This window comes from Nymphaea colorata, chromosome 14 (assembly GCF_008831285.2).
Source record: "Nymphaea colorata isolate Beijing-Zhang1983 chromosome 14, ASM883128v2, whole genome shotgun sequence".
NCBI classification, from domain to species: domain Eukaryota; kingdom Viridiplantae; phylum Streptophyta; class Magnoliopsida; order Nymphaeales; family Nymphaeaceae; genus Nymphaea; species Nymphaea colorata.
Genome location: NC_045151.1, coordinates 5,311,481 through 5,334,032, shown reverse-complemented (window position 1 = coordinate 5,334,032; position 22,552 = coordinate 5,311,481). Strand labels below are relative to the sequence as shown.

The window sequence follows — 22,552 nt, the reverse complement described above, 5'->3', positions numbered from 1 at the left end:
GGGAGTGGGAAAGAGGCTGCGCACATGAGGGAGACAGTGAGAGAGGGGAAACCAAGGGTTCGGGTGAGGGAGAAAGCTAGAGCAAGTGCGAACGAGAGAGAGTGTGCAGACAGGGAGAGAGATGCGAGTAGGGAGAGAGAGCGGGTGGGGAGCGAGGGAGGAAGAGGGGGACTCGATAGGGAAAATCGGGACATAGGGAGAGACAAACAGAGAAGGGAAATCAAGCAGAGGAAGTGGGGAGAGAGTTTGTGCAGAGAGAGCGTGGGCAGATGGAGTGAAAGATTGCGGGAGAGAGGGATCGAGTGTGCTTGAAACAAAGGGGGAGATGGATAGGGAATGGCGAGGGAGAGGACAGACGCGAGAGGAAGAAGAAGAAGAAGAAGACAGAAGAGATTGAGAGGGGAGACAGCAGAAACAGCGAGAGAGGGTAGAGGAGAAGAAGAAAGAGACAGTAAGAGGTCAAGGGGCTCACCTGAGCGCCGTCGTTGCCACCCTTGACCTCCGTTGCCGCCCTCCACCTCCACCTCCACCTCCTTCCCTGGGTTGTGGTCGTAACAGAAGAAGAGACGAAAAGGAAGAGAGAGCCATTGAGGAAGGCAAGGAAGAAGAGCCCTCACGTCGGGCTCTCATGCGGGTGGATTCGGGTCCGGGTCTGGACCCGATACGGCCCACTTGCAAAAGACAAGTGTTACAAAATGACAGTCTAAAAATATGATTAGCATCAAACCTTAACCTATTGAAAACACCTTTTCATCAACATAGCCTAAGAAAATAGTCATGCTAGAAGAAACTAGTTGGCATATTTTAGAGGATGTCAATCCCTAAATTCTTTAGAAATGAAACTAAATGAACCTTGATCATCTAATGCAAATGTATCTAAGGGTCCAAAAGCAATCCAATTATGTTACAAACAAACTAAAACATAAATTCCTTTCTCTAGCCAGATAACATCGAGAGTGCATGTATGATAGAGTCTAAAGTCTAAGTCTACCTATGCGACCCTAAACCTACAAGAGATAGGCATGAATGCTCTTCTCTAGCTTGATAGTATATATATATATATATATATATATATATATATATATATATATATATATATATATATATATATATATAGAGAGAGAGAGAGAGAGAGAGAAAGTTAGCTAGTGGCTACATGGAAAAAATAACCATCCAATTTATTGCACATTGGATGGCTGGGTTAAAAGCTCCTCTTTCTTCTTTTTTTCTTTTTGTTACATTTGTTGAGGGTCCCCGACTGTTTGATTGGGCGCTGCCTCAGGCCTCCCTCTCCACCCCCTCTTCGCTCTCGCTTGAGATTAGCGCATCCCTTCTGGCATCATCTGGCTACCTCCATTCCATTGTTCGCTGCCGTCTGGCCGCACCCATTCTGACATCGTCAGCCCAGAATCCCAGTGGCAGTTGTTCATCCCTTGTCCGCCATTCTAAAGAAACCCATCGCCTACTAGCCCCCATCCACCGTTGCAGCCCATCGCCTGATGAAGTCCCACCATGCCCATTCCAGTGACGTCTGGCCGCCCCTCTTCTGGTGTCATCTGGCCAACCACATTCCACTATTGAAGCCCATTGCCCGGTGGAGTCCTGTCGTGTCCTATTTACCATCATTAAGCAGACCATCAGCCTGCACCATACCACCATCCCATGTCTACGGGCCCCCAGTGAGTTCTATACTTTTTCAAGACTGTTTAGTTTATTTCTCTCATTTAATTGTGAACTTGCATTCTAAATTCTCTTATTTATATATATTCAGGCCATAATTTGATAACATTATCCACGGTAAGCCACATTCCTACCATCTTTTTTTTTTGCTTATCCCTTAATGCAGCAGCAAACCTCTCAGCAACTACTGTTCCCATACTTTCTGTTGCCTCTGCATATCTGAGGAACCAGCTTGGATTTGTAAAATTAGTATTTATACATTGGAGGATTTTGACATTTCTATTCTGAAGTCCTTATACCATCAGATTGTGATATTTGTGTTTGTCGTTGTATTTATGAAGGGTTCATATCCTTCATTTTATTTTAGTGACCTACTCTCATGTATTATCATTTGATTTAAGAGATGAGGATGTATAGATTAGATTGAATAGCAAATTTGAAGATGCTATAATTGGTTCTTTGATTAGCTACTTCACTCCTCATTATATGCAGTATTGAAATTTATTCTTATTTTTTTGTAAATGGCCATAGGCAGGTAATTAGTGATCTTACATAGTTGTAGCTCATTTGCATCTAATGTTGCAAGAAAATTTGATATGTTTGAAGACAGAACTGAGTATGGGCAATACGTAATGTTAATGAAGAGATGAACATGAATGAAGAGATGAATGTAGAGGAAGTGATTATTATGGACAGAAAGATGAACTGGGAGGGAAAAACTAATGTAGTTGAAGATACTAATGTAAATGAAGGCACTAATGCACATGATGATGCATATATGGATGAAGATGTTAATGTGGATGAAGAAATAAATGTGAATAATGAAATTATGGAGGATGAAGAGTTGGCTGGAGGAGAAGAGATTGCCAAAGATATAAATATTGAGACGTGCTGTGGATACTAAATTAACTATTAACGTTAACAATGACCTTGTGCCTTGTGTTGGAATGGAATTTGATAATGACAGCAAAACAACTGTTTTTTATAGCATATATGCATGTTGGGTGGTTTTGATACTTGCGCATGAGATTCTATGAAGAACGGACATGGAGTTATGAGTTACAAACAATTTGCCTACAATAGGCATGGCTTTAAGAAACAAAGAACATTAGACAAGAAAAGAGAACATGTAATCACCAAATGTGGGATGCGTTATATTATTCAATCAATAGAAGGATATGCTCATATATCATAAAAGAGGGGTGACTTTATGTATGCAAATTGAGGTGAGCACTTGTGTACTCAGGTTTGGGTCCAGGCTGCACAAGTTCCACCTTGAACCTAGATACTCTATTAGGAAAATTTTGGTATTATTAGATGCTGGGAATTGTATGGTATAACAAATGCATTGTGAGAACAAAGAGTTTAAGATTCCACCAAGGTGGAACCGAAACATGTTATCCACATGGCGCCCACTAGTTGAGATTTGTAAATAATATTTTATCTAAAACCCACGTGTTATAACACAAGAATATGATGTTCATTCAAAGAAGATAGGATTCAGTCATGCTTCAATTAGTCTGTTCAAAGAAAATAGGTCCCAGTCACGGCATACTTTAAGTCTTTCTATACATCAAACTGAAAACATAATGTAACATCCTTGAGCAGTACTGACCAAACATGTGATTTCAAATTTGTGAAATATAGTTTATGTTAATGTTGTCAATATAGAGGCAACTAATGCCATCAACTAGATTTTGTTCTCCTTTCCATGACGGTCTGCCATCATGCAATGCTTCAATAACTTCATAAAGATGGTGGATTTCTATTCGATTCACAATTTAGTTTGTTCATTGCATAAGACAAATTCTATTCTTGCAAAAAATAGCCATTTTCTTTGTTGCACCATTGAAAAAATTACAATATTTGTTGGTTCCTATAATATAAACAAAAAATATACATATTATTAAAATAATTATGACAATAATATTTTGATCAAAGACAAAACAAAACCAATGGGCACATCCATAAAACAATTTCCCCATGTTTGGACCATGACATACAATTTGAACTAATGCAACATATACGCATCTAATAAACCATATCATATGCATATGTGCTTGACATTACTTTGATTAGCTGCACATTCATACTTGCACGTGAAAAATGACAAAATCATTCAACGGAGAGTTAATAAGCATGTAAAAGGGAAAACTATGCAGCTAAGGAGTGTCAACACATCAAAGTTCGTAGCTTAAGGGATCCTCTTGTTCTGCATTGCATGTATAAGCTGTTGACAAACTCAAGTTGGGAGGGCTTATCATATGTGATCCTTTATTACAGTTAAACAATTGAGATTCCAATAATGCAATGGATGTGTCTATGTGCTATGGAGTATATACATCCTTGTGCATAGGTATTCATGTTCATATCTCTAGTCTTTGAAGAATCAAATTTTCTAAAAACATGGGCTTCTAACAGCAAATAAATATTTGTTATCAGCAACTTTTAGACAAGTATCCTAACAGTAGAGAAAAATTGTTATCAGCAACTTTTAACATGAAACCAATAAGAAAACATGTCATACATTCATGGGATAAATTATATGAAATAAGCACAAAGGATTGATATTGTAGAATCCTACTTACCAAGGTGGTCAGAATGTGGCTTACGGGGGCCGGTGGATAGGGGACGATGAGATGATGATGGACAGGGAATGGTGGGATGATTTTGGCTGATGGTCCGCATGATGGCAGAGAGGGCACGGTGGGACTCCACTGGTTGTTGGATGCAACGGCAGAATTGACAGCAATCCGAGCTGCCTCCAATGGACAGGATTCTGAGCTGACAACTGTGGAAGGGGGACATGCAAACAATGATGGACAGCAAAATGTAGGCAGTCAGACAATGCATGAACGGGTGCTCTAATCTCAAGTGAGACAGAAGAGGAGTGGAGAGAGGTGACTCGGTGACCCTGGACGAATTTTTACAAAAAAAAAATAATAAAATTTTAACACACTTGTCCAATGTGCAATAAATTAGTCAACTATATATATATATATATATATATATATAGGGAGAGAGAGAGAGAGAGTTCTGGCCTACTGAAGGTGAGTGTAAATGTCATTCTCTACCCAATAGTAATAGAAAGAGAAGAGAGATAGAGAGAGACATATATAAATTGACAAAAGCAAAGATAGAGATAGAGAGTGCAAGTGAGAAGCAAAGAGAGATTCTCATCTTTATTGTTAAAAGCCAGTGACAAAGAGATGAGAAAATTGGTAGGGCTTGTGGGAGAGAAAGAGGGAGAGGAGAACAACATTATGAATGCTCTTGATCCCAGAAATTGATACAAGATAAAACCAACCAAAACATTACAAAATGAGCTGCCAGCAAGAAATAAGAACAAATTGCTACTTTTGTGTTTCAAGCTTATAAAGGTGTCATTCAATAAACAATTGGTGATGCTTGTAGCTTAATTTGGTTGTTCATTGTGGTAATTAGTGGTATTGCATTTGTAGAAAGACGGCATTTTCTAGGTAAAACATGCATAATGCAAAATAAATCACTCACAAAAAGTAGAGGGCCAACATATTTATGCAAGGATGTTTGATGAATTAATCTATAAAAGAGGCTTGTTAGTGAAAAGTCTTAGAGCAATAAAAAAAGGTAAAAACTGAGAAACACATACTCCATTTGAGATGAAAAATTTGTCCATGTGAGTGTGCTTGCCAAGTTCATTCAAACGAGATAAGCACCATATTGATGGCCCTAAAACCATAATCCAATTTAATAGAAAATGCTATTCCTCTTCATGGAAGAAACTAAAAAAAATAGGCTAAAGAATACATGTAATTAATGTCATGAAAGTGGCAACAATGATTGGCTTGATAAACTATATTAAATCGACATAAAATATTTGATCATTAGAGCAATAGATGTCACAAATGCTACCAGTTATAAACTTCATGTTGCGATGTAATGAAAGGGGCATGGGGGCTAATAGGAAAGATGGAGTTGGAGGAGGATCCTAAAGGAAAAGATGTGAGGAATGAGTTTGCTAGTGATGAATAGGGTCACTTGACAGCACGGGTGATATAAGAAATTTGATGTGTAGTAAGACTCCAATGGAGGAGAGTAGCTGCATCTGGAATGGAGAATGTGAAGGAGAAGCAAACACCATCATGGGAGGGATTAATGGAATTGGGTTGGGACATATCAGAGAATGGAAGGGCGAAGGCAAGAAGGATGAGAAGGGAGAGTGATAAATCAAATAGGATGTTGATAGAAATCAAGCAGCTCTCTCAACTCTCAACATGAGAGTTGCATTAACTTTGTTCCATCTTATAATGATTAAAACTTTTTGATAATGATAGAATAATTTTCTTGACATTGTCCCTTATCTCTTGCCTTATCAGTAACATGACCTTGTTTTTTTCATTGCAACCTTCAACTTCTTGTCTAGATAGATGCACGACCTAATTTAGATTGCCAATGTCCTTAGGCATGGTCATCATCTAGTTGTAAACTTCCTTAACATCCCCCTCGAATTAATCTCTATGAGATTTAGCTTAACTCTAAAATGCTGAATGTTTGCTTACCTTGATGGTTTGGCATGTATGTGATCTGTAAGTCAGGTTCAATAAATTTTATTTGAATATGTCATGCAGCAATGTGATCTTTGTCAAAATGGAAGTTTTTGAATGTGTTTTATCCAAACAAGAAAAACAAGGTTGGCGAGCACCAGTTTCTCTTTCTCCTTAATTCCATGTTGAAATAGTTTAATCTAAAACATTTCGAAAGCTCCTCCGGCTATAACTTTATATTCTGTTGTTGTACTAGGTTTGGCCATTGTCTGATAATTGCTATATTTTTATAATATCAGGTTTGTTCCAACATATGTCAATTATCCACCAATCAGAGTCCGATCATCTCGGCATCATGCCCAATCAACATCGGTATAAACATTGAGACTCAAATTTAGATCATTAAACATTCTCATGTCATAGTTCACTATTTCTTAAGGTAGCAAAGGATTCGATTCACATATTGCGAATGTTCAACATATGGATCACATATAAGTTGGCATTCTTTATTCATGATATATGCAATGTCGGGCCTAGTGAAAGTAGCATATTGTAAGGTGCCAACGACATTTTGTTACTTACTTGAATTTTCAAATTGTTGAGTTCCAATCTTTGAAGGAGTGAGACGAGCGATAGCTAGTGTTGCTAGAGGCTTTGATATGTTCATACCAGTTCCCTCAAAAATGTCTTAAATATGTGTATTTTTGCTGTGAAAGCATACATTGAGTCTTCATCTTGTAAGACCTCAATGCCTAAGAATGATGCACTTGTCTGAGAAGCTCAATTGAAAATTCATTTCCAATCTTTTCAATAATATAATCAACCATCTTTGTGGAGCTTCATCTAATCATAACATCATCTACATAAACAAAAAAAAACCCATGGAGAATCATTGCAAAAGAATAGTGAATTATCCTCATTCACTCTTGGAGCCCAATAGTCAACTGATACTATTTCAAGCACTCAAACCAAGCTCGTGGGTTTTGTTTAAGACCATACAAAGTTTTATACAAACAGCAAACTGAATTTTCCTTCTCTTCAAATCCAGGGGTTGCATCATATAAATTTCTTTATTCAAAGTTCTGTGAAAGAAAGCATTATTGGTGTCCAACTGGTAAACCACCCAATTCATGCACAAAGCCAACGACAAAATTAGACGAATAGGTGTTGGTTCAACCACTAGCAAAAAAGTCTCATTGTAATCTATTCTTTCAACATGGCTAAGCCCCTAAACAACTAAGTGGGCCTTCAAACCTAGCAACATATCCATTAGCATGTCTTTTAACCTTAAATGCCCATTTACATCCAACAAGTTATCAGCATTTTCAGTGGGAATCAAAGACCATGTTTATTTCTCTTGAGGGTTGTCATTTTTTCTAACATGGCTTGCTTCCAATTAGGATTTCATAGACTGTCTTCATAGGACTCAGGTTAGAGAAGGCCAAGGCTTTGACTTTCGAAGATCCATCCATGCTTCGTGTAACCATATGGTGGATTCCTAACAGGCTGATCCAGTTCATTAGGATAGATAGGTAGATCAACTATGAGGTCTAGGGCAGATGAGGAATTTGACAATGGGGAATTGTGACTCATGTAGGGTGAGGAAGGCTTAGCAGCTGACAAAACTTCAAGACTTGATTGATTAATAGTTTCTTCAATGGTTGTTGATGGTGGTAATTATACAAAAAAGGGCTTTAGATTCTATCAACTATATTGCTCTCTCTTTTGTACAAGGTCTTGGCCCATGATTCAACGTCCTCCAATATGACAGCAAATTTCTTGCATTGAAAAAGAAAAGTTTCTTCATAAAATATGAAATGCCTTGACATAAGGTTCTTTGAGATATGAGAATATTGTAGCAAATTTATCCTTTATAGTTGATCATGTATCTTATAGATACCTAAGCCTGAGTTCTTTGGTTCAAGTTTATGCCTTCTATATGTTGTCAGGAGAGCAAAACAAGTACAATCGAAGGTTTTTTAAATGATCATAACTTGGGACCTTGTTAAGTAGTATGCCAAAAGGGCTCCTGGCGCTGATGGTTGAACTAGGCAATCTATTGATCAAGTAGGTGGTCATTCTAAAGGCATTGACCCAAAACCTTATAGGTAAGGAGGCATGAATGAGAAGAGACAACCTTGTTTCAGTCAGACGTTAGTGTTTGCATTCAATAGTACCGTTTTGTTTCGAAGTGTGAGGACATCAAATCAAACATTTTACACCATTGTCAACCAGTAATTCTGAAAAATCATCTCCCCAAAGTTCACATCCACCGCCACTATGCAAAATTTTAATTTTCTTCTTAAAGTAAGTATTCAACTAACTTTTTAAATTGCTGAAACTTGTAAAGACATCCGATTTTTTCATTAGAGGGAAAGGCCATGAAACTTTGGAGTATCCATCAACAATCAACAAACAGAAGTGATATCCTCCACGAGAAGGGTGGCCGATGGGCTCGCTCCAGTTATCTACATGCAATATTTCAAGAGCATTCTTAGCAGTGAAATATGATTTGCTATAAGAGAGACGATGATGTTTAGTTGAAACACATGCCATGCACATTTCAGAACTATGCAATGCATTATTGGAAATTAGCTTCTATTTTTCAAGCAACCCAACAAACCTACCATTGGCATGTCCTCAACTCAACAACGAAGTTATAATTTATTCTTAATAAGAAAATGGCTACTCTCTCCTTAAGCAACAAACACAGTAGATAGTGATCTCGGCCATTGGTATAGTCCATCTTTAAGCGGCTCCTTGGCCAACGTTTTCTGTGTCACCTGATCCTTAATGCAAAAACTATGTTGGTCAAACACAAAGCAACAATCATTATCTTTAGAAAATTGGCCAATTGAAACCAAATGAGTGAATCCAGGAACATGCAAGACATCATTTAACTTAAATCTAGAGGATACATGAGTCAAGATGCTCATAATTCTGTCAAAACCTTTACTAACATAGTAGTCCATCAGAAAGGAGGTGCTACCAATATGGGAGTAGAGGCAAACCTTCACTGACGCTAACAAAAAGGAAACTATTGGTGTTTTAATTTATCATGCAAACCTTCACTAACATGATAATTATGCCAGTGACACCTATCGCATTCTTTAAGGCCACTCATTGTATCACTAATGCCTATTGTCAGGAGGCAAGAGAATATGATGAGAAATAAGATGTCAATCTTCTCTAGTGCAAGATAGATTGTGCCGAAAAAAGCCAAAGCATCACTGTTAGGAGAGAAGTGCACTACAAAAACCAAGTGTTCTCTGACATGCTTCTATTTGTGCCACTAACAACGGTAGCTCTCACTGATGTAAATGTATTGATTATCACTGTCCAGGTGTCACTACTCATGTGGTCAAATTAAGCGAAATGCGCATGAGAAATGAACATGCTAACCTTTTCTTTTTTTAGACTGCACTAGAGAAGGCCAAGACGTCACTTATAGAAGCCAAGTCTTGTCTTATGTACTTGTGGTCGTGTCATTGATGATGGTAGCTTTCACTTACATATCTCAAAGTTCCAAATGTTATTACTAAACGGTGAAGGTCACGCATTTAGTGGCACTTTCTCGTTTTCATACCTAGCGAAAGACTTCTTATCCCCACCGCTAACTCTCGTCTGGGTGAAGAAGCTATTTGCGAGAGATATTGACAATGCAATTGGCAAATATTCATATAATGTTGCAAATATGTGTTCAACCCTACGAGTTGCACAATGAAGACCCCATCCAGTCCATAGATTTAACCATCCGGCATCCAGTAGAATATTTGAATCTCCTAGATTTTATGCTTTAGTAATCCGACATCCAGTAGATTTGAATATTTTATATATATATATATATATATATATAACCTTTGTATTTTTTTTTAAAGGCGAAAATGAGTGGTCCATGAGTGACCTGACGTTGACATTTAAGGCATCGTTGGAGAAAATAATAATATTAATTTTTTCAACGATATGAAAAATTAACAAAACAATGATCCTTTGAAAGTGAACAAAAGGAAAAATATTCTAGTAGGTAGTGAGGTGAGAGGTAATTTTTTTTTTTTTTAGATACAACATGGTCGCTATGTACCAAAGAAGGGGTTAAAAAATTATGGTAGTGGAGATGGTGGTAGGCTGAAGTGTGGCGGTGGTGGTCGGTACTCTGTCCACCAAAATGATACGATTTGAAGGTAGAAATGTATAGTCCGTTGGGGCTGGGGATGCGGGTGTTTGTTCCTGCCTCTTGGTGTGTGCAATATGTAAGTGCATGCCGTGCCCCTCATCTCACGGTCGTCAGGTCAACGGTAAGAAACCCAAGTTGTCTCAAAAGAAAATCAACTAGAATCCAAGCACCGGATCCTAACTTCCCCAACCTCCAGTTTCCTTTGTTTATTTCTTCCTTGCAATAAAGAAAAGGAAACAACAAACGCATCCATAGGAAAGTTAGTTGGAAAAAACACAAGTCGGCACCGAAAGAGAAGAGAACAACCAATAAAAAACTTGAATCATTAAAACTGAGGTTGAAACTTTCAGAAGCTTGGAAGTTTGGGGAACCCAATTTAATTTGATTATTTTAAAAAAAATTCACCTACAGCCCACTTTGTGGCCTAATAAGAATACTTTCCTCGTTCCATTTGCTAACAGGCACATTAGTGTTTTTTTTTTTTTTTTTTTAGCACCCAGTTCTTAAAAATAGGTCGGTTTCTATAATATTAGGTGACTAATTGATTGGAAAACCAAAACTTGAGTGTTTCACACTTTCGACGGGCGATATTTTTTTTGCTTTTTTCTTCTTTTTGTCATCAAAAACATTTTTGACTTTTTCAACCTTCACACACTATATTTGTTTATTAAATACTTACTAAAGCAAGATAATTGTTATCAGATTACACCATGAGGTGAAATGGCCAGACCATCCAAAAAGACGAGTCTCGACTCCTCGAATGGTTCAGGTACAAGATAAGTTTCATCTCGTCCAATGGTTTGAGCATTCCACCTACTACATAGAATGCCATGGCGCCTAAAGGGCTTCGGAAGACTGGAGGACCTGCGATTGGAATTTAAAGAAAATAATTGTATTTTGGTGGAATTTTCGTAGTTGAGTGTCGCCTGGTGGTCTGTGGTGGTTGGGATGAGAGAGAGAGAGAGAGAGAGGCATGTGCCATTGCGCCGGTCATGTGCACACGTGGGAACTTGTGATTGCCCCATGCCGTCAAGAATGCTCCCGGCAGCCCGTGAACACGTGGGAGGCGGTGGCTTCGTAACGTGCCCCCTCGATAGACGGCTGCAATCCGGGTGGCGGCAAATTATGAGTAGCGAGAGAGAGAGAGAGAGAGAGGAGTTAAAACGACAACAACGCCCCTAGTTCCCTTCAGTGATCATCACTATTTTGACAGTCCCCGGCTTTCTTCGGGAAAAAAATAAACTACAAAAAAAAAAAAAAAAAAAAAAACAAACAAAATGTGATTCTGCTGATATCTGCACGTGGCCACATGGCCCAACACATTGTTTGGCAGTCTTGACCCTGCCAACATCTATATGTATGTAATATTTAATTACGTAAATATGTTGTGTGAGCGGCACAAGTGAATCTACATACCATTTAAAACATCAATAGTTGTACATTTACCACCTTTTCTTTGCTTCTTTTTTTTTTTTCGTTTTCATGTAATGTCTACTCTTTAGCGAGTCAACCATAAAAACGAAGAGAGGAGACCTTAAAATCGAAATTCATAATTATAAAACTGCACGGTTTAACTTGTTTCTTACACATTCACATTTTCTCTCCTCTCACCAAAAATATTCAATTGAGATTGAACATGTATCCTTATTTGTTAATTGCCTTCATGCATGTTCCGCAAGGGAGAGAGGTTGATTGTAACTACAGTGGCGATTGCACAATTATTTCTTTCGAGCATTAAATGGTAAAGGTCAACTAGATTGAAATAATTTATTATACAAGTGACAATGATTATGATGGAAAAACAAAAAGTTCAGCGACAAGGCATCCCTGCATTTCCCTTTATAATTTTCTCTTTTCTTGTGAAAAAGGAAAAAAGGAAAATGATTGACACAATAAGTACCGTTGATAATCCGTTAACAAATTCTCATACCAATGCCTATCTGACATTTCATATAACAAATTCTTATACCAATGCCATTTCATATAAAAAAAAAAATGAAATGTAGCTCTAACTATGGAGTCACCCAGTTCACTCGTGAAAGCTATCCGAGTTATGATCATGGATTGTTGTAAAAAAAAGAATGTGAACTAATACTAAGTATGTTCACACCTTTTCTTTTCTTGGTTTATTCTTCTCCCAATGTCCATCACAAGTTCACAATAGATCAGACAGCCGATGAGTTATTTCTAAATAGTCGAAATCGCCATTCAATCACTGATATACATATTGATGTTTCATATGGAAGTCCATGCATGTATATCATAATTAAATTAAAAGGAGATATTGTTGATGGGCAGCGATGGTAGAAGAAGATGTTACTAATCGTAATGTCGGGTCGTCTTTGTGCTAGTTGCATCATTTTTGGAGATATACATCTTTGTTTGGGAAGGAATCAGAAGCTGGGGCAATGCAGGCACACATTTCCACCAAATGAGCGGCACAGGCAAGAAGATGGAAAACAATGAAATTAATAATCGGAAATTTATACGCGATGAGGACCTGATTTGCTCTCTCCATTTGAATATCTCAAAGAACGCGTGGCAGGAGGGTGATGATGATTGTCCTCACCACCCGAGAATTGAGGAGAGGTGCTCAGAAAGTCTCGCTAGTAAACAGATGATTGATAAACAAAGAAACAAACAATAAATTAAAATAAGAAAGGGCATCAGGAGGGGAGCAAGGGAAGAGTTGAATCTCAATGATTAAAAACAATCAAGAATGTCGACCGGGGGAGGCCGTTGGGGAGGGGCAACCCTAACTGCTAAATTCTAACGGCTAACTAACGAATCAACGTCTCTGGTCACCAAAATCGATCTCTCTCTCTCTCTCTGTCTGTGGAATATTTATGATGAGAACCTAAACGAGTTTTTCGGCGTATGTAATGGAGAAGAATATGGACTGCCCGTCCTGCAAGGGGCAGATCAGAAATACAATATTATTTGTGAGTTGCAGGCGGTGGATTTGGTCAAAGCCTTTCCTCCCACAGTTTGAGAAGAAACCACTTCTTTTCCTCATTAATTTTTTAGCGAAATTTGATGCTACCTCATGTGGATCGTTCATGGGTAGCTTTAATCTGCTTATGATCGGGAAATTAACCACCTCTCCAGTTTTGTCTTTCCTTAGGAAGTTATCTTGGGGTCTCCTTCATTGAAACTTCACTTATATTAAATATTTTAGTTTACATGGATTGGATGAAAGCAGTAGATGTATATCCTTCCTCACAAAAGCAACATGCTGCTTTCATATCATTTCTGTTGTTGGCTTCTGTTTCTTTGAATAGGAGGAAAAGGGGAAAAGAGAAAAAGCATGAATAAGACAAACAACCCTTCGGGAGCTTGTAAAGCCAAAAGGTGATTTTGTTTCCAATATCGAAATGATATCTTTCCAAGTGTTGGGAATTTTCATGTGAGTTTCTTTGAAGCTGATCTAATTCTTAAAAGGTACGTATGATGTCTGTTAGAAATTAAAATATGAAAAGTTGCATCTTTTGCAAAACCACGTCAGCTATATATGGCATGAACTGCGTACTTAATGAGGCTACAAAACGAAATATCAATCTTCTCAAGTTTTTGTCGAGAAATGAACTATTGCCAGACTTTTCACCTTCTGTCGCGATTTTCTTGCCAAGATTTGTGACTTTGGGGTTATCTTACAAAGTGTATACTGTGCGTCTTGGACTGGAAGCCCAACGAAGAGTTAAAGTTCTCTACCACTTTCGTCATCAACTTGTTAACTTTCAGATATTATTTAATAAATGAAAGGAGTTTTTAAGTTGTTGATGAGCGATCCAAAAAGAGAACCGACTCCCAAGCTGAGTTTGGCTAGTTGGTCAGGGTGATGAACGTACAACCACTTCCACTTGAGACGTAGGTTTTAGTTTAACCCCCTCCCAACTGTTGAACCGAAGGCTTGGACGCAAGATACCTTTTCTTTTTCATCACTCAGAATAGACCTAGTTAGCAGTACTGATCTATCTATCTAGTTGGGAACATTGGACGGAGGCTCATTAATGATTAATTTTGACAACATTTTGACCCATGATACAAGTTATACCATTTAACTACTGCCTTCAACTTAAAGATTAAATATCCCAAAACGCTTTCCTTCGATGTATGGTTGCATCCTCATCCGATTACTTTAGCATCGAGAACTCTTGTTTAATTTGAATGGTGCAGGAGACTTGTTTGACTGAAAAGCATTTGGCACGAATTCAAAGATTAAGCACACTCTAAATAATGATTCCAAGGATGGACATATAGCTAGCACAGTTAGAGAGGTGCGTGCCCATAATGTGCATGGTGGGCATGCAAATGCAAGAATTATTGGGTCAACCCCGTTGCGCACTTGGGCTAGGCCATCCCCAAGCATGGAGATGTGGGTGGGTCCGACCCGTGGACTATATTTATATAACTTCTTTTGGTGTTGTACTAGTCAAATGGCCACTTTTGGTGGATCCTCATGTATTTTATTCCGTGTTTTCTTGCCTTGTATTTTGACCAAGTAGTATGAGCTTTTTTTCTATTAAGGAATTGATGGATCCGGTTCTTAAAAAAGTTTATGTGTATAACTGCCATCAAGTTGAGCACATTCATTGTCATGTGCTAATGCAGCTAGGCCCCGCACTTGCTTAATTATAAGCTAGGGGCGCTCATGGGCCACGTTGGATCCAAAAGACAAAAAAATTATGATCATGCGTACCTTAATTATAAGGCCTCTCTCCTCTCCACCTGCTAATTAGGTTTCATCCACCTCTATGCGTTCCAAACCCACGCCCATATGCATTTGCCCGGTTCAATACCCAAGCGGCCGGATTTATAATTAATTTGATACGCATTAATTTGGATCCAGCAAGCTAGCTAGAATATATATAAATTCCAGATCTTCACCTTTTTTAAATTAGTATATGTATATACATATATATTAAATCGATAGATGAAGTAGCCTCCATGAGTGGCCATGTGTTTCAGGTATCTGGGTGGTTGGTAAAACTCTTCCATTGCCTCTTAATATGTAGCTTAAGCATTACGCCAAGGGATGGCTGCTAATTAACTTGCCGTTACCATCATGGGGCTTCAGTACTAGAGAGAGAGAGAGAGAGTGTGTGTGTTTGTAGTCAAGAGTACTGTTGGCCGCTAATTAATTGGTAACTACGGGAGTAAAAGCTTCTCTCTACAATGTTCAGCAATTGTTGACAAGACATGACAGGTTGAGGGAGCATGCAAATTAAGACGCATGTTCGTCAATGCAAAACCAAACTTAGCTCAAAAACTACTCCGTAGGCGAAGGCTTTTGTTGCGACCGTCAAAAGGAGAAAATCAAGAAATGCAAGGGAGGAAAACGAACAAGAAAAACAAAAAAGAAAAAGTGCTTCCCTTGTACCATGCAGCTGACCACAAGCACCACATAATGTCCACAATAATTAGCCCTGTAATAACCGGTTGACCACTGCTATCTTATTATATTTTTTGGCCCAAATCATTAGGACCTCTTTCTTTTCGAATAATTTAAATCTTCGTGGACCTAATTGGACCATATCATTGAGCAGAAAAATAATCAAACAAATCAACAAGTGAACCAATAATCGTCCCATGGGCACGTGGAAGTATATAACAATATCCAAGTTGCGCTTATGCAATCCATTCGTTATAGCTATACATGCTCTAAACGAAATCAACTTCTTTACTCATGACTATAAGAAATATTATTAGAGCATCAACTTATTTTGGGAGGGGTCATCCATGATGGCGCTGATCTATAGTCAGCTTATAACTTATTTTATGTAGCACTAACCATAAAAATTTTATAGCAATAAAAGTCTTATTAATAATGATAATAGTTAAAGGCAAAGTTTGATGTTTGTTTGTTAGCTGATCATTGGGTACGCTTCGTGTCAGGTATTCCACATGAGACCAGATGAAGAGATGCGAACCCCAGCCCAAATAAATTATATTCCTCTGGCCAAACTTTGCATTATTATATTAGTTTCTTGCAACTTTGTTATATAAAATGAACGTTGACAATTTTCATTGCTATTTGTGAATATATAATCTAGTGGGTATTATTAGATCAAACTGATAGGGGCTTTGCTCATCTGAAGCGACTGCAAACGCCATTGGAATCAAAGGGATGTCAAAGCTTTTAACACCACATTTCCAGGTCCGATGAGGGAGGTCAAACTTTGGAAACCCCTACTCAACGCTTCATGAGCTAGTTAGTCCACATTGTAGCTACCAAGGAAGACCTAAGGTTTCCACACTAGTACGCTTGTTAGTTCCTACTAAGTAGGAACGTCCATGGATCAGATTTGAATCGGATGTACTATATGTTTACTACATCTCTTTTTCCGGATGTTCAAATATTTGGATTTGAATTCAAACTCAAAATGGATGAACAAAATCTATGCCATATCAATATATGATTTTCGAGTTCGATTTTTAGGTTCTCATCCAAATCTGAATCAACTTTTAAGCTGCATCTGAACCATATTATATATCATAATACATGGATATTGGATGTAGAGAATTTATTTAAAATTAAATCCAAATCTGAATGGTATTAAATCTTATGTGTTGAATCTGAATCTGATCTGATTCCTTATTGCCTATCAAAACTTTTCTTAAGTCTATTTTTACTAAAGCGGATCGGTTGAATATATTGACATCCCTACACCTAGTAGATGTATGTATTATTTAAGGGGGACACAAAAAGAAAGCTCAAAGAGATAAAGGTCTTACTCTTTCCCAATCGAAGCAAGTGTTTCTTCTTAAAAAAGAGCAAAAGCAAATAGAAAAAAATTAAAGAGAGAGAAAGGTTTCCTAAGTCCTACATTGAAGCAATCATTTTTTTTCCTCTAGTGAGGAGTGAAAGTTTGGTCATCAATTCGATGGTGCTATCCTTTTGGACTGTAAATAGTAGATGCATGACATTATAGTTAAATGGTGTCTCAATCCCCCACCCAAGTCCCAAAGCAGCTCTCAATTTTAGAGACAAGGAGAAAGGTCTCGCAGGGTACCCTCCACAACCCCCACTTCCCCTCTAGTAGTCTTTCCTTTTAACTACATACTAAAATACTTATTTCCTGAAAGAAGCAGTGGCGTCCGCCAGTTTTTACACCAGTTAATGTTCTCTTCCACATGGTGGCGGTAACGTGATCACTACCTCACTCAGTCGTCCTTTCTGGTTAAAAGCAAATCCTGAGAACGGATTTGAATGACAAAATGAAAGGCCCTCTCCAGAGGAGGTTTGCACTGGGTTTTACCGTATCACTCAGTCGTCCTTTCTGGTTAATTCACTCATATGTCTATATGTATATATGAAGAAGAAAGAAGAATTTTCTTTGATTTGATCTGCAAACCCGTGTTTGGAAACCTCTAATTAGACAATGGAAAAAGGAAGATACACATTTCTCCAAAGCAAACCAGAAATAGTATTAGACATCCAAATTAAAGTACAAGATAATGGAGAACCTACGACGTTTTTCTTTCCTAACAGTTGGAAACTAGATACGGTTTTCACGTTTTAATATCCCAGCATTTGAGTATTTAATTTTAACTTTTTAATACATGAATTTCATGCCGAGAAGACTTTGAAAAGTGGACGAGAGAACTTCTCTATGAATTTGAAGAACGACCTTTGGAACTTTTTCCAAGTATAATATTTTTATTGATACACGAGAAGAACATGAGTAAAGACCCAGTTCATGATGTATTTCTTTTACATATAAAAAGGTCCGATCGTAAATCGGAGATGCGGAAGAAAAATGAGCAGAACAGTTTTCACTTTGTCGTGGATTGGAAAGAATTTCTTTTTTTTCATTATTTTCCTTGTGCTGGTCCAAAGTTTGATTTTCCTATCCACTTGCGCGTAGACACCTCGACTGCAACTAACGCATTTATCTCCCTAGTGTTTACCATTAAGACGTAAAATCTTACTTTTTTGTGAAGTTAAAATTTCAAAACTCGGGTTTCAAATGAAAACGCAGTGACGCCTCTCCCATGTCACTCCCGAGGACACGCGTCCATCGACTGCTAGCCATGACAAGAAAAGGGGAAGGGATTATGAGACATGGTTGCTTTCCTCTTTTCTTTTCCTAAGAAAGTGAGGGAAGAGAGACGCGTCAAAATTAGGTCCCGAGTGGGAGAAAATTCCGGAGGTGGAACCTGGAACGAAATTCCCTTCCTCCCCTTCAAAAGTTGTCCTACTTTCTTTCCCCCCTCGTCCAACCGCGCATTACGTCACACATCTTCCCACGCCATCTCTCTCTCTCTCTCGAATAGTCTATCTTCCCTTTTCGTGGTACATTGGGCAAGTAAATTGGGCGTGGCATTTTCCCCAGAGCGGGAGAGAGGAGTGTGTCCCGTAACGGATTGGGATTAGGAGGGCAAAGGTCGATTCAATTGGTACAAACAACTTTTTTAGGGAGTTGGCGACGAGTTGATGTGACCTTTAATTTATGGGATCTGGGGGATATAACAGATAAGTATAGGAAGGGGCATGGCTTTGGTAAGAGCGGGAGGGAGGGAGGGAGAGGTCTCCATCCGTCATCTTCTTCTTCTTCTTCTTCTACAAATAGAATAGAAGGAAAGGGCGACCGCGTCCTAAGATCTGAATGTGATGACGAGGGGAGGGGGGCCAAGCCATCATATTTGAGGTCGTGGCATCAACTTGGGATCACTCGGTCTTTAATCAAATCTCACTCGCAAGTGCGTCTTTTTTCTACCATACCACCACCACGTGGTCATCTTGGACAAGGCAAATATGTGGACCCTCGCCCCCCCTCCCTCCTCTTCCCCTTTCAAACCCATCCCCCCTCCACGCTCACCTATAAATACTCCCTTTCCCCCTTCCTTTCCCTCCACCCAAATCACAGACATCCAACTGTCATCTCCATCCTTGATCTTTCCCTGCTTCCCTCTTGCTTCCATTACTAATAGTAAGAATACTAACTAACACCAGTGTTCTTCTACCTTTCCTCTCCATCGCCGTCAACATCCATCCTTAAAATCTTTTTCCCACAGTTCGGGTTTTAGCTTCGACCGAAGAATCAGCCGCAAGCTTGAAGAAGCTGCAGCCATGATCAGTTCTAGCATATCATCCAAACCGTTCCATTCACATTCTACTGCCTATGGCCCCACAATCCAATGCAGTAGAGACGCTCAGCGTCTGCACTTCAGCACCGACGCCGCCCTACCCCCACTCGGCTTTCCATCTCATTCCAACCGCAATTTCAGCGGCCGCAACCTCGCAATCCGTTGCAGTGTTGCTGCTCCCTCCCCATCGCCACCATCACCGCCTGCTCTGCTGTCCAAGCTCCCTTACCTCATCCCTTCTCCTCCGGTGACGGCGCCTGACTCTTGGAGTCAAAGGGAGGCTGCCAAACCACCCTCGGCTGCTGGGCTCGAGAAGAAGAGCAGCGGGCCTAAGTGGAATTTCGCCCAGAGGGTGATCGCCTCCGCGCTGGACGCCGTCGAGAACGCCATCATCGCTCCGCTCGAGAGGCAGCATCCGCTGCCCAAGACAGCCGACCCGGCGGTTCAGATTGCCGGGAATTTCTCTCCGGTGAGGGAACACCCGGTGGAGCATGACCTGCCGGTGAGCGGCTGCATACCAGAATGTATTTCGGGGGTGTACGTGCGCAACGGGGCAAATCCCCTGTTCGACCCCGTGGCCGGACACCACTTCTTCGACGGAGACGGCATGGTCCACGCCGTCTCCCTCGACGGCGGCCGCGCCTCCTATGCCTGCAGGTTCACCCGCACCCACCGGTTCGTCCAGGAAGAGACCATCGGGCGCCCCATCTTCCCCAAGGCGATTGGGGAGCTCCATGGCCACGCAGGGATCGCCCGCCTCGCCCTCTTCCAGGCTCGCGCCCTCTTCGGCCTCGTCGACGCCAGCCAGGGCATCGGCGTCGCGAACGCGGGCCTCGTCTACTTTAACGGCCGGCTGCTCGCCATGTCTGAGGACGACCTCCCCTACCACGTCCGCCTCACTCCTGCCGGCGACCTGCAGACAGTCGGTCGATTCGACTTCGGCGGCCACCTCGTCTCCTCCATGATCGCCCACCCCAAGGTGGACCCCGTATCCGGCGAGCTTTTCGCCCTCAGCTACGACGTCCTCCGGCAGCCTTACCTCCGCTACTTCCACGTCTCGCCCGACGGCACTAAAGCCCCAGACGTCGAGATTCCCCTGGATCAGCCCACCATGATCCACGACTTCGCCATAACCAACAATTTTGTCGTCGTCCCCGACCACCAGGTGGTGTTCCGCCTGCAGGAGATGGTGTGCGGCGGCTCCCCCGTCGTCTACGACAAGGAGAAGACGGCGCGGTTCGGCATCCTCCCAAAGTATGACTCTGATGCCTCCAACATCCGCTGGGTGGACGCCCCTGACTGCTTCTGCTTCCACCTTTGGAACGCGTGGGAGGAGCCGGAAACCGGCGAGGTCGTCGTCATCGGCTCCTGCATGACCCCGCCGGACTCCATCTTCAACGAAAACGACGAGCCCCTCAAAGCCGTGCTCTCGGAGATCCGCCTCAACCCGTCGACCGGTACGTCAACCCGCCGGACCATCGCCCCTGGCATCACCCTTGAGGCCGGCATGGTCAACCGCAACCTCCTCGGCCGCAAGACCCGCTTCGCCTACCTCGCGGTCGTGGAGCCCTGGCCCAAGGTCTCCGGCGTGGCGAAGGTCGACCTGACCACCGGCGAGGTCCGGAAGTTCGAGTACGGTCCCTCCTGCTTTGGCGGCGAGCCCTACTTCCTTCCCCGCAATTCCTCCTGCCCTTCGCCCGAAGCAGAGGACGACGGCCACGTCCTCACTTTCATGCACAATGAGAAGACTTCGGAGTCGGAACTTCTCATCATAAACGCCGCCACTATGCAGCTGGAGGCCTCGATCAAGCTGCCCTCCAGGGTGCCCTACGGCTTCCACGGCACCTTCATTACGCCCAAAGACCTCGCCAACCAAGTTTAGAGACATTATTACTTCTCTCGCTCCTCTGACTTGGCCTTTCTTCTTGGACCCGAGAAATTTTGCCTGAGGGATGGCCGGCTGTACGTCCCCGGAGAATTTTCTCGCTTTTTCCGTTACAGTTTTGCGTATTGAAGTAATAACAGAGAGATACATACAGAGATGTAATTTGGGAGTCGAGAGTGTCTAGCTAGTTCGCTTCCGTATGTAGGAATTGGACATCGTGCCCATATATAGAGTTGTGATATATATAAATTTATATAGGGGAGGGGAAGGGCCAAGCTCGTAGCTTTTTGTCTGTGTAGCTATAGCTAGAGAGCTCAGCTGGCCTTCCCCGCAATTCTTTTCGTTAAAGCACCTGCATGTATTTGTTAATGAATAGGGAATTTGAACATCGAAACAGATCGCTCATGGTGGTGATGTCTTCGCTTTCTCTTTTTGTTTCTTTTTCGTTTTTCAGTTTGCTCTGCTGTGGTGTTGCAGATCGATTCTTAATAGTTGGTTGATTGCTGTGAGCAGAAACGGGCCAATCAATTATGTGTTCTGTCTTCCCGCTGTTCCATACAATTAGGGGATAGTGGATTAATCAAGTGAAATTAAATAAGAAGTGGCCATTATTAATAACAACTTTTGACTTTCAGCAAATATCCTACAAACAAAGAGGTGGGATGGCAGCAGTATTTCGCCGATAAGCGCTGGAGAACGACTTCTCGAGGAATTAATGTGGATGGTATGTGTGGAGTTGGTTTGCTTGCCGGTTTCGCGTTCTTGTCTCTCGGAGAAAACGGTCAAAGATTTGAGACGTTCATAAAAAATCACAGGGACCCCACCCCCGCCGCGGCCATGAGTTCCACAAGGCAAATCTCAAGGTAAATTTCCCTTTTGACTGACGCCCTTTTCCACCGTTGGTGGAATGGAAAGGAGCCTCTGGATTCTTTCTAGTGGACTTCAAATCAAATACGTGAATCCGCGAACCCTTTTCCTTCCATCCCCAGTTTCCTTCACGAGCTCCTTTTCAAACAAAAAGGGAGTTTGATGCATACGGTCGTAAGGCGGATGAATTCAAGAACTGTGGCATGGGCTGTGCTTGCAAAACCGGAAGGTCAATTTGAAGGCCTAACACAAAACACATATTCAATTAATCTTCAATTTTTCAAAATGCAATGTTCCTAAAAACGCTGATTGGAATCGATTAATTAGTCA

At 40.8% G+C, this 22,552-nt stretch overlaps 1 protein-coding gene across 1 annotated transcript; it reads left to right on the top strand.

Moving 5' to 3' along the window:
- Window positions 1-19,217: 19,217 nt before the first annotated feature.
- On the top strand, window positions 19,218-21,769 carry LOC116267750 (9-cis-epoxycarotenoid dioxygenase NCED2, chloroplastic-like). Its single transcript, XM_031649636.2, has one exon. It carries the CDS (start codon window positions 19,454-19,456, stop codon window positions 21,350-21,352), a length of 1,899 nt encoding a protein of 632 aa, XP_031505496.1. The 5' UTR covers window positions 19,218-19,453; the 3' UTR covers window positions 21,353-21,769.
- The last annotated feature ends 783 nt before the right edge of the window (window positions 21,770-22,552 follow it).